Genomic DNA, 12,520 nt, shown 5'->3' with positions numbered 1-12,520 from the left:
AGGATGGTGCCACACCTGACTGGTTGCATCAGGGAAGGGAAAAGAAGGGTGATCTCATCATAGATGAAGACACCATAGTTCTGAACGTTTTCACCTGAAGGCATGTCGATAGTGACGCGTTGTTAGGCCGTCATGATACCATTGTTCAGTAAAGTGTGGCAAGAGGGCACAACTAACTCATGGAATACTGAAATTATAGTTTGATACCAGACAGGTGTCTATAATGGATGACTACGTAATAGAACCACAATATAGAGAACATTCTTCTAAGCTGTTATGACTCATACAATACACTTCTCATCATGTAGATAATTAATTAAATTATTACTATAAATGACACTTAACACTAATTAATTAAATTAATTATAATTAATTTGTCCTCAAAAAGACGCTTAATGCTAATTAATTAACCATAAAAAGGACAGCGAACACTAATTAATTAATTGAATCATCCTTAAAAAGACGACACAGTATTATGTTATAAACTTTGCAAATGTCTTTATTAACACTAAAAATATACGAGTGTTCAACGGCTATACAGAAAATGGATGAATACAATGAGTCAATCATTTATTATTTTTATTAGAAATAATGAATTTTAACACAATGAAATTCACACCTTGATGACTTGTACGATCACAGCATGTTTGTTACAATCTTACGGTAACAATGCGATAATATGTAAAAGTGTGCCTTTTTATCCCGGTCGCACCAAACATGTCCGCCCTTTCAGCCGTGGGGGCGTTATTATGTGACGGTCAATCCCACTATTCGTTGGTAAAAGAGTAGCCCAAGAGGTGGCGGTAAGTGGTGATGACTAGCTGCCTTACCTCTAGTCTTACACTGCTAAATTATGGACGACTAACGCAGATAGCCCTAGTGTAGCTTTGCGCGAAATTCAAAAACAAACAAACACAATTTTGATTTATTTTCTACATTTAGATTTTAAAGTATTTTAGTAAACCATCCAAACGATTATTTGGAGCAACTTTTTGTTTGGGAAGGCTCCCTCTAGTCTTACACTGCTAAATTAGGGACGGCTAGCACAAATAGCCCTCGAGTAGCTTTGTGCGAAATTAAAAAAACAAACAAACAAACTGCCTTTTTAAAACATCTATAATTTATTTTGTCACAAGTGATTAAAAGTGTTGTTGTATAATAAACGTTTTTTGATGATTTAATTTATTGTATAAAGTGAGTTTCAATTATTGTATGATATTGTCCTTTTTATGGCGATATGTAGTCATGTATTGTATGCATTTATACTGAGTAATATATAGGCCTTTTACAACAGGATATATAATAACTTAGTACTGAAAGTCTTTCATGACTCGACTGAGTAAGTTTTAATTATCGTATTGTCCCTTTTGAACTACTTAAGGACAAGAAAATTTAATGTCCGTTTTTATTACTTCTCCTTTGCAAACCACGACATAAATTTGTTTTGTTCTTTTTAATTTCCCGCAAAGCTACTCAAGGGCTATCTGCGCTAGCCGTCCCTAATTTAGCAGTGTAAGACTAGAGGGAAGGCAGCTAGTCATCACCACCCACCGCCAACTCTTAGGCTACTCTTTTACCAACGAATAGTGGGATTGATTGTCACATTATAACGCCTCCACGGCTGAAAGGGCGAGCATATTTGATGCGACGAGCATTCGAACCCGCGACCTTCAGATTACGAGTCGAACGCCTTAACCAACCTGGCATGCCGGCCTCATGACATAAAGTAACGTGTAAATTATTTTGTCACAAATTAGTAAAAGTGTTATTAAACAATAAATGTTTTATTGACAATATAAATTGTTGTTTAAAGTCAAATTAGTAAATATATAAGTTTTAATTATTGTATGATATTGCCCTTTCTAGGGTGATTTAAACATATATTCATCCATTGTATACATGGTATAAATGTATATAATTGTGATCATGTTACGTTAAATAATATACCATGTTACTGGAAAAACAGTTGAAAAACAATTAAATTATTAAGTTTTCATTAAAATATTATCCTTCTAGGACAGAAAATTTAATTAACTGATACAATGGTGTTGTGTTTTTAAGACAAATTAATTATAAATGATTTAATGAATTAATTATAGTTGATTTAATGAATTAGTGTTAAGAATGACAATTTAATTTATTAGTTATATTCTTGTTGAGACATGTACTGTATGATTCATGGTCACCTGTCATGGCGGTCTAAAAATGCATTCTCTACCACATGACGTAGACGTCCATCATGGCTGCATGTCTGATATCGAACTATAATTTCACATCTACATAAGTTAGTTGCGCCTTCTGGTTACACTTTGTTGAATGATGGCATAATAGTTGCCTGTATTGGCGATCTAGCAACGCGTCTCACTCTCTGATGACAACATTAGGAACCATGACCTCGTCACCTTTGACAACATCTCTCCCTTCCCTATGCTCTGAGACAACTAGTCAGCGACAATTCTGGGCTCACTACTAGCAGAGTATAATATATGTGGGAATATTTTTTACTAGCCACAGATGAACGACACTGAATGCAAATGGTACAGGTACATCACCGATTTTCCGGCAACTCATGGTCCGGCACCTCCTCTGATCCGGTTTTCTCTCTTATGGTTATTTGGGTATTAGTTTTTATACACTCGGGAGGGTCAGGTTTCGTGGACCTCTTTCTCCTTCCTTTGTATTTATTTTATCAACTGTCAAGTGTATTTATACATTGTACACGAGGGCCAGAGTAACTCGCACTTACTCAGGTTCCTATCAGGGCAATGTCCATGCACTATCTGTATATACATTTCTTGCAAATAAATCATTTCTCTTTACAGTTCCATAATTATTTGCACTATTATTAGATAGGTGTCAACTATAAAAAAATCACGGCTAATCCCTGAACTAATGTGGAGTCTAGTTTATAGGTGGTCTTTTTTATTTATTTTGAAAATATATATTTACTGGGGAAAGGTGTCTAGGACTGTCTTCATCATGTATGCAGTATCTGTCTAGTCCGTTTACTAGTTCATTTTTTCTCCAATTTTTGTCAAAATAGTTTATTATTAGTAAAGAAGACGACAGTGGTGAAGATAAAACATATGTAGGTGAAAGATTTACTATGGATGAGTTAATTGGGTTGACGGATGAATTAATTAGTGGACTGCAGCAACGTACCTCGTGACGGTACAAGAACTTATGAAAAATTACACAGGAAAAGATAAAAGCACAGAAAACGGCTTTTCTTGAATGAAATGTTTAAAATCATAACCAAGAAGAATGTGTGTCAGAGAAGTAGGCCTACATCCGAAAATTCTGTGGCTTCAACTTCAAGTACCCCAGATGTTTTCCCTGCAACATCACACACTCATAATGACACAGTCATCTATGAAACGGACAGTAAACCTGACAGTCCTCAACTTCCAGACCTTTGTGATTAGCTCTACAATTCCAATAAAATTCTAAAATTTGCTTCTTTGTTTGTGTTTGAATTTCGCGCAAAACTACACGAGGGCTGTACGCGCTAGCCGTCCATAATTTTGCAGTGTAAGACTAGAGGGAAAGCAACTAGTCATAACCATCCACCGCCAACTCTTGGGCTACTCTTTTACTAACGAATAGTGGGATTGACCGTAATATTATAATGCCCCTGCGGCTGAAAGGACGAGCATGTCTGGTGTTATGGGGATTCGAACCCTCAGATTACGAGTCGAGTGCCTTAACAACTTGGTCACGCCGGGCAAACAGTCTTTTTAAGTACAGTAATTAATACACCTTTTTCATTCATATTGTACTAATAAACCTGTAACATTTATACCTGTACTAATGTATTTCATTAATCATTTAATTTATATTTTACAATTATTTTATTAAGTTTCTAGCAGTCCATGAAGCTTTAGAGATACGGAAGGGATATAATTAGTGGGTCAGAGGTGTATTGTTGAATTATTACGTGACCTCTGTTGGTCCGGCAAAACGGATAATCCGGCAAGGCTCTGGAACCAAGGGTGCCGGAAAATCGGTGGTGTACCTGTATATAAATTTCATCAGACAGATACCAAAGTATTAATAACCAGTGATATGATTCTATCAAATATTTTTATAAGTTTTATAATGTATTTTTACACGATCAAGATTATTGCCGGGTATGAAGGTTAACTGCATGAGTACGACATTGTAAGTAGGTATGCAACTCTCGTGGAAGTTCTTTATAAAAATGAAACTAGTTGATGAAATAGTTTTACATTTGTCTTATAGGATCTTAATATTATCTAGTTTTAGAAAATAAGACATTTAATTTTGATTGTTTTCTACTATCTATAATGAAACGACCGTTATTTAATGTAGTTATATATACTCAGAATCAGGGTAGTTAACTGGCAATATAATTTTTCATTTCAAGTATAAAAATACTATTTATTATTTTATAATTGTCAAATTTCATTTACATGATATCTAGAACCTATTAAATGAACATCAAATGATTTTAAAGTAAATGTTTATATTTTATTTTTCATTTTCTCTATTATATCATTCATTCTGGATATTATTATCAAGGTACAGTGCAATGAAATGAGTACAGTTTAAAAATGTAAATACATATCTTCCAGATGTTTATAGATTGTTAGGCAATTGTTTTTCTGATATGCATAATTTAATATATTTATATTTTCACTTATAGTTTATTTTTAATTTTCCTTTCCAATTCTTTGTGTTTTATCCTTGATGCCATCCTGTTCCTGCTAAAATGATAATGTGACCTCGTGGTTGTAATAGTTGTTACAGGGCATAGATCGCTCATAAACTCTTTCACCAACGCTTGCACAAGCGAATGACACCATGTTGCTTAGACATTTTTCACAAATCACACTACACTACATCGAGTTAAATGCAAACAATCACAGTATTTTCAAATATGGTTTATGAACACAAATAATACATAACTAACTGAAATATAAACGTAAAACCTAAATGCAATCTAACTGCCCTCAGCGGTGTCTGCGGACTTACAAAGCCAAAAACCGGGTTTCGATACCCGTGGTGGGCAGAGCACAGATAGCCCATTGTGTAGCTTTGTGCTTAATTCAAACCAACAATAACAGCAATCTACGTGTCTAGCAAACAGTTACATATAAGGCAAGAAACGCTTGCCAAGCATTATGCACATTTTAAGAGAACTATAGACTTAGCTTCTTTTCTATCTCATGCTAAAAATGCGTATAGTGGCAGTAGTTTTTCCAGGCTATAACTGAATGGTGCGAAATATTGGCTGTAAGCATGTCATTCAACTTCATACTTTTGCCTAGCAACACAGCATATATTTTACAAGTGAGCGTGGCTAACCTGATGCTTAGAAATATTAGAAAGTAAAATCCCCATTGAGAAACTCGTGGAAATTTTTCAACGCTAATGAAAGAAAGGTGGAACTTTAATTCGACATTGTATGCCACTATCTTTATTCTATTCTCACACATCATATGCAATAGCTTGTAAAGTTTAGATTTGTAACCGCAAGCGGATCACATGACAGCAAAAGTTTTATATTACCTAGGTTTTATTCCTTTATCTTAAAAGGAAGCATTTAAAACTGCAGGTTTTGAAATGCATTGATATTAAAAAAGTTTAATTAAATTTTAAATGTAACTCAATAAACATGCATAGAAGGGTTTAAAAACGACTTTGACATCGTGTTAATGAGGAATTTAACCCTTAAATTAATCTTGTTTAAACCATTCATTATCGGCTAAGTCCCTATCTTGATTGAGCATAGTTTTTGCTTCTGACAACATTTGTTGCAAAGTACTGGGCAAAAGATAAGTGAAGACATTCATTTTACATGAAAAGTACAATAGGGGATTCCAACAGTAATTAATATGATTAATTGCAATGTTGAGGGAATTTTGTTAACATATTCTCTGTAGCTGTTATGTTATTAGCGATCCTGTAATCAACAATTTCGTGAGTCACAAGCACTTTGGTTTATAGACAATTTTACAAATGTGTTTAAAAAGCCGAACAGTAAATCGAGGTTAAACAATGTAAAATTCGAAACAAAACTTAACAAGTTGTAACAAAAACAATCTGAAACACTCGCATTTAATTATTATTTTTATTTAAACATTTTAAAGTATTTAAAAGACTACATAACTTAGTAAATTTCAGTCAAATGTTTTGAAATTCTTCCATAATTTTGACATTTAATTTCTAAATACAGAGGGCGTGTCAATATATCAAAGAAGCTAGAAAGATAAAATCTACTTACTTGGGCAAGTGCCAGGTCTAAGGAAGATGTTATCAATGGCAATGTTTCCAAGATAATTGTTACCAACCGTTGCTTCTAATATCAACTGTAAAGAATAAAAGATAAAAGCTCTTTTCGCTCCTTGAGATTTTCTTTACTGAGTATATATATCACCTGGATACTGCTTAAATAATTTTACTCTTCAATCTACACAAGAGAATGTGACATTTTTAAAAACCTAAAAAAAGTTCGTTATGAAGCATAAGTATTTCTGTTTGGGAAGAATTTATGCAAAAATGTTTAAGGGAAAACAAGAATAAAAAAATGCAAACGGATACTAAAGTATTTTGAATAACATGAAACATGGATAACTTCTAGGTATGTTTTATATAGGTGTACTTTAGATATTACACTGGTGAATGCATTAGGCTTAACAGAAATTATTAGAGTTTATGAGCTATATTTCGATTAATCATTATTTAAATAACATTAGTTTTTTTATTTTATGTCTGTGTGTATTTTCTTCTAGCAAAGCCACGTTGGGCCATCTGCTGAGCCCACCGAGGGTAATCGAACCCCTGATTTTAGCATTGTAAATTCGTAGACATACCGCTCAGTAGTACTAGCGGGGGACATTTTATGTCAATCTTCTCTTTCTGTTCATCAAGCTTGTAAAATAATAAACTGTTCACGTATTAAAGTGAATAATGTGGAGAAGTTGAAAGTATTATTAATTATATTTAATTATATAATTTAATTGTTTCTTATATACGTGTGCAATAGACTTTAATTATTCGTTAGATTTTCCAGTCTTCTATTTTTCACGTTTTATAAATAATAATATGAAACGATCAGGTAGTCTAGCCATTGCTATAAAGTTTACAAAATCACGGTATGGAACGACACTCATAAATAAATACCCAAATGAACAATTATACAAAATTGTTTACATTGCACGAAATATTATACAAAAAGAACTTGAAACTAAAAAAAGGGGAAAACTGTAGACTAAGAGGTGTGGAAGGAAAGTTTATAAAGTATTATTTAAATGGAAATCGAACAGAATTGTACAGGTGATTTTTTTCTGAATGACACTGAGAAACTGTAAATGGTGACAGAAAAAAAAAGGCAAAAAATGTAATACGGAATTATTTTATAAAGATGAAAGTAGTAACATTTAAATCGGTTTTTCATAAAATTCAACTATCGATTATTTAAAGTTGATTTAATGCTATGGATGGTACGTTTACAACGATAGCACAAGAAAACATTAAGTAGGAATACTGGCATTGATCATAATATCTACTTGAACCACGTGTGTCGTTTAAGATTAAAGTGTTCTGGTGAAAAAAATGGAAACAATGAATGGAAGGTTTACGATTATAAAATATGGGATAAAGAGTGAATTTTCAGTAACAAATTTACCTGGAATGGTTTTGGAGACGACACAGGTACTCGAGCTTGGTACCATCTATTACCAGAAGGACCACTAATTTTCCATATAACGTTCTCGTCATTGCTTCCTTGGCTACGTTGTAAAACACGCAGCGTTCCAATTCCGTTTCCAAACATATGAGTAGCAAACGACATACATATAGGATTGTTATCACCTAAAATGCAGGAACTTCTAAGATTATATCTCATAAAAAACCTTGAGTATATAATATGTACCTATATATTAATTTAGCCTGTACCAATAGAGCTTTGAAACAAACATTCCATAAATACAATGTGTCTAATCTTGTTTGTAAGAGATTCACTTCATAAGATATAATAAAATTTTGCTGGAGTAAAATATTGATGAAGAAACTAAGGGTTGATTGAATTTTTTATATACTGAATCTATCTTATTTATTAAAAATAAAGCAATTGCAATGCATTGATACCTAAGAAATCTCAAGATAGATATTTTTAAAATGTAGAGTATTTTGTTATTGTTACTATGTTAAGTGTTTTAAAAGCAAATAATGAATCATTTTATAAAAAATGGTTGGCAGAATTGAAAATATGTGTTCTTATTCAATAGTTTAATTTTTTGGTGAAGCTTTGAGATTTATTATGTCACACGTCTCTATTTTAGCTCAAATGACAATGACAGTGCTATTAATACGACGCTTATATCCTTTCTTAAGGATGATAATCAAAGTGTAGAGATAAACTATTAACTATTTACTGTGTATCGGTGTGGAAACAGACACAGTCACGACTCATAAGACTAGATTTATTGAGAAATTTCAGGGATTTACTTTAAGCAAACATCTTGTGGCACGCTTACGAATTTTGTTAAAGTATGCCATTTTCAAGTTTCAGTGAGCCTCGTATGGTAAACTGGTCAGGATGTGAAACAAATTGACCAAGGTTCGTGCCGCACTATGTTACTGAACATCCCCAGCTTTTCAATTGTGGATGCGTTATTTTTGTGCAATCATTCTCCTATGAGACACAGGCCTTTTATTTTCACTAATAAAGTAGATAGCGCTGCAGCAAGAAGCTCCAGGTTAGACACCTATTTACCACCAAACGAACAATTTTATCAATAACCACAAAACTACTTCAAGAGCAGATAACGTTCTCTCATTCCTACTAAACACCATTGGATCCTTAATATAAGAACACTGTTGCTTTTATGACTGTAACTTAAGGCAGAATCTCGTGGTTATCTGTCATGACTTAAGATTAAAAAGATTGTTTATTTATACCAGAAGGGGACAGAGATAAACGTTTCAGAATCCTACCGAATCCATCTTCAATACGTAAAGCAAAATAAAATAATTACGTAATTCTTAAGTAAATAAGATATATTAGTATATCTTGAAGTATGTTTCATTGTACACGGTTCTTGTTAAGTCTGTAATTTTACTGACACATATCAACAGCATACTGGGCTATGATGAAACATGTGTTTTATGTGACAAATAAAAATGGAGACTTATATTAGTTATCCAAATGCATTTAATAGAAACCGATGTTCATGGGTGTAATTTATCATGAAAACTAAGCCAGACGTGTAACTATTTGAAATAATGTCTTTAATCTTATTTGTAATTGATGATTTATATAATTTTTAAGTGAAAAAATAATACATGTTACTGAAACATGGTTTCAAAATCTGTGAGGAAAGTATTTGATGTGAAATGTAAAATAGTGTTGTTTTAGTGTAAAATAGTGTAAATAGTGTAAAATAGACTAGTTTTGTTGAGCTTACAAAGTTAAATCTCACAAATAATACTGCTGTTGTCATGAAATAATTATATATGACATGTTTGTATATTTTTGAATACTTCGTTCCTTCACTTATTTAGTGCTATGTCTTTCTCACTAAAACTTCTCGTGATAAATTCAATCTTTATATTATACAATGTTATACAAATGAAAAATATAAACTCTAACTGAAATTAACAAATAGTAATGTGAACATAAATTTGCACAAAAGTAAAATTGAGTATTTTATAAGTTAAGATGTTATTAGTATAGAACTGTATCTTGAAATTTTATTAACAAATGTTAGGTCATTGTTTTTTGTAAAAATAAACAATAAACATGCTGGACATATAAAACGTGAACGAATAATAACTTCATTTATAATTAAAGGTCCTTTAAAAGTTATGAATGTCAATTCTTTTACAGTCATATACTATGTTCTTCTGTGAGAAGGGTATTTGATATGCTTTAGTGAACTAATAAGGTAAAATGTTTTACAGTTTAATGGAATTTCTAGTTTGTTGACTAGTATTTAATACATAAATTCGAAACATCATAAAGTAATTTGGCTTTGGTTTCATATATTTTACTAACTATAAATAATATATTTTACCAAGATGGCGCATATCTTTCTATAAAACATTTTATAATCCAGACTGTTACTTTTAATATTATTGACAAATCGTTTAGGCATGTGACGACCTCTGTTCCAAGGACCCTTTGTATTTCCTAAAAATCAAAGTTTTCCTTGGCTGTGTTTTAGTGGACTAGTATTTTGCAAAATACAGTTACATTTCAATTATTTTACATTATATATGTGTATAGATTATTAGTAATTACTAACAGGTTCTTAAACATCTTTCTCTTCAAACGTAGAACAGTAAATAGAGAAACAAGGCAAACAATTATCTCTTCTAATTACGACCTATGTACTCGGTTGCTGCTTTTTGCAGCTTGCTCAGCTTCAAGAAATTTTCTTGGATTTTGTATATGTGATTGAATATCCTAAGAGTGATAAATTGATATATATAGTTATATTATAAGTGTTTAGTTGTTGTTTTTGGAATTTCGCACAAAGCTACTCGAGGGCTATCTATGCTAGCCGTCCCTAATTTAGCAGTGTAAGACTAGAGGGAAGGCAGCTAGTCATCACCACTCACCGCCAACTCTTGGGCTACTTTTTTACCAACGAATAGTGGGATTGACCGTCACATTATACGCCCCCACGGCTGGGAGGGCGAGCATGTTTAGCGCGACACGGGCGCGAACCCGCGACCCTCGGATTACGAGTCGCACGCCTTACGCGCTTGGCCATGCCAGGCCTATAAGTATTTATAAGGGACCGCCTTTAAAAGTGGATAAAGTTGGTTTACCATGCTTGATTCAGTAAATGAGAGATAACTTAGCAAACAGAAAATATAGGAGGTTTTTATTTTATATTCTAACTTGTGGATATCAGTAGTTTGAATTCCTAGTTCGTGCAAACCTATAAACTTTGTATTTTTGGCATCACAAATACACATCATACATAAAAATCGATATTCATGTGTGTTTTTAATACGTAATTGTAAGTAAAAAATTAAATAATGTATAATATGAAAAGCTGGATTATAATCTACAATTTGAAACCAAGCTTAATGACATAAATTCTTAAAATAATAGTTTAATAAAATATTGAATGCGAGTCAATGAATGCAATGACATGATCCATCTAAAAGTGATAATGTTTTTTCTTGTACCTCTTTGGACAAATAATTTAATCTAGACTGTAATGTTGATGACGCAATCACACGTTGAGACATTCTGCGACAAACTTTGCTTGTTTTGAATTATAAACTGATTATCTGTTTATAGAAACAGCATCTGCTGTAGCACCAGTTACTTTAGTAACACAGCCCATGTAGTAACACCATCCACCTTTGTATAATGAATGCAATGAAGTATATAAATAAAAACAATAAACATATTTTGAATGGAGTTAAAATTTGTTTGCAGTCCAACAGAAATATAATATAACACTGTACACTTATTGGAACACCATCTGCCTTTGTAAAAGACATGTAATACAGTTAAATTTATAAATGAAAGCTATAAAAATAAGGTGAGACGAGTTGAATTACGTATGCAGAACTATGGAAGTATAGTAACATTGTTTGCCTTTGCAAGGCACACACAATATGCTTAGTAAGGCAATCCATCTACTAATACCATCCACCTACACAAGCATTAGTGGTTGTGTTAGCTCAGGGACTAATAATTTTTGTGGGACCTATATCCCATGCAATTTTAAATAGAATAAAATTATTGAGGGACCCCCATTAAAACCATGGGCTCTGCGATTGGTCCCTCTAGCTCCAACATAAATACGCTACTGACAAGCACTACCTTTAGTAACATAACACTATGTAACACAAATTTTGTTCCTGGGTAGTATATGTTATTTCTTAATTGCTTATGTTGTAAAAGTACAGAAAATGGCCATTAATCCCTTCAAACTTTGCTTTTGTGATCTGGATAATACAATTTCGAAATTAACCTATTTTCTATGTAAAAACGGGCAAATTTGCACATTTTCATTTACATAAAGTCTAAATAAAACAACATGTGAATCATATATTTATACTAAAGTTATACAAAAGTGAACAAAAATGTTTAGAAGTGAGTAGTTTTTCGAGATTAGCGACTGCAATGTAAATCACTTTCACGTATCAGCCCCCAAATATAGTCTCCCATCATGTTTTCGTTATACGGTCCTTGGTTGCGGCGTTCAAAGTTCAGTATATCTTGGTGAAAGCGCTCGCCTTGCTCTTCTGAGTATGCTTCCATGTTCTCCTTGAATTTCTCAAGGTGAGCGTCAAAGATATGGACTTTCAGGGACATCCTACAGCCCATTTTGCCGTATTTCTTCACCAGAGCCTCAACCAGTTCCACATACTTTTCAGTCTTATGATTGCTCAAGAAGCCCCAAACCACTGCGACCAATCTGCCCCAATCTTTTTTCTTTCCTACTGAGCTTCTTGGGGAATTCTGTGCACTCCAAGATCTTTTTTATTTGTGGCCCAATGAAGACACCAGCTTTGGCCTTTGCCTCAG

At 32.9% G+C, this 12,520-nt stretch overlaps 1 protein-coding gene across 2 annotated transcripts in view; it reads right to left on the bottom strand.

Annotated features, from left to right (window-relative positions):
• Positions 1–12,520, bottom strand: part of LOC143224997 (MAM and LDL-receptor class A domain-containing protein 1-like) — a 69,548-nt gene that overhangs the window by 21,514 nt on the left and 35,514 nt on the right. For both annotated transcript variants that reach the window (XM_076453615.1, XM_076453606.1), the window contains 2 exons: positions 7,652–7,836; positions 6,248–6,332 (listed from right to left, as the gene is read on the bottom strand). In XM_076453615.1, the coding sequence (XP_076309730.1) occupies positions 6,248–6,332; positions 7,652–7,836 (270 nt within the window). The remainder of the gene's footprint in view (positions 1–6,247; positions 6,333–7,651; positions 7,837–12,520) is intronic.

The sequence above is a fragment of the Tachypleus tridentatus genome, chromosome 1 (genome assembly GCF_004210375.1).
Source record: "Tachypleus tridentatus isolate NWPU-2018 chromosome 1, ASM421037v1, whole genome shotgun sequence".
In the NCBI taxonomy this organism is placed as follows: domain Eukaryota; kingdom Metazoa; phylum Arthropoda; class Merostomata; order Xiphosura; family Limulidae; genus Tachypleus; species Tachypleus tridentatus.
Note: the sequence above shows the minus strand (reverse complement) of the source record. Positions and strands in the feature narration are given on the sequence as shown.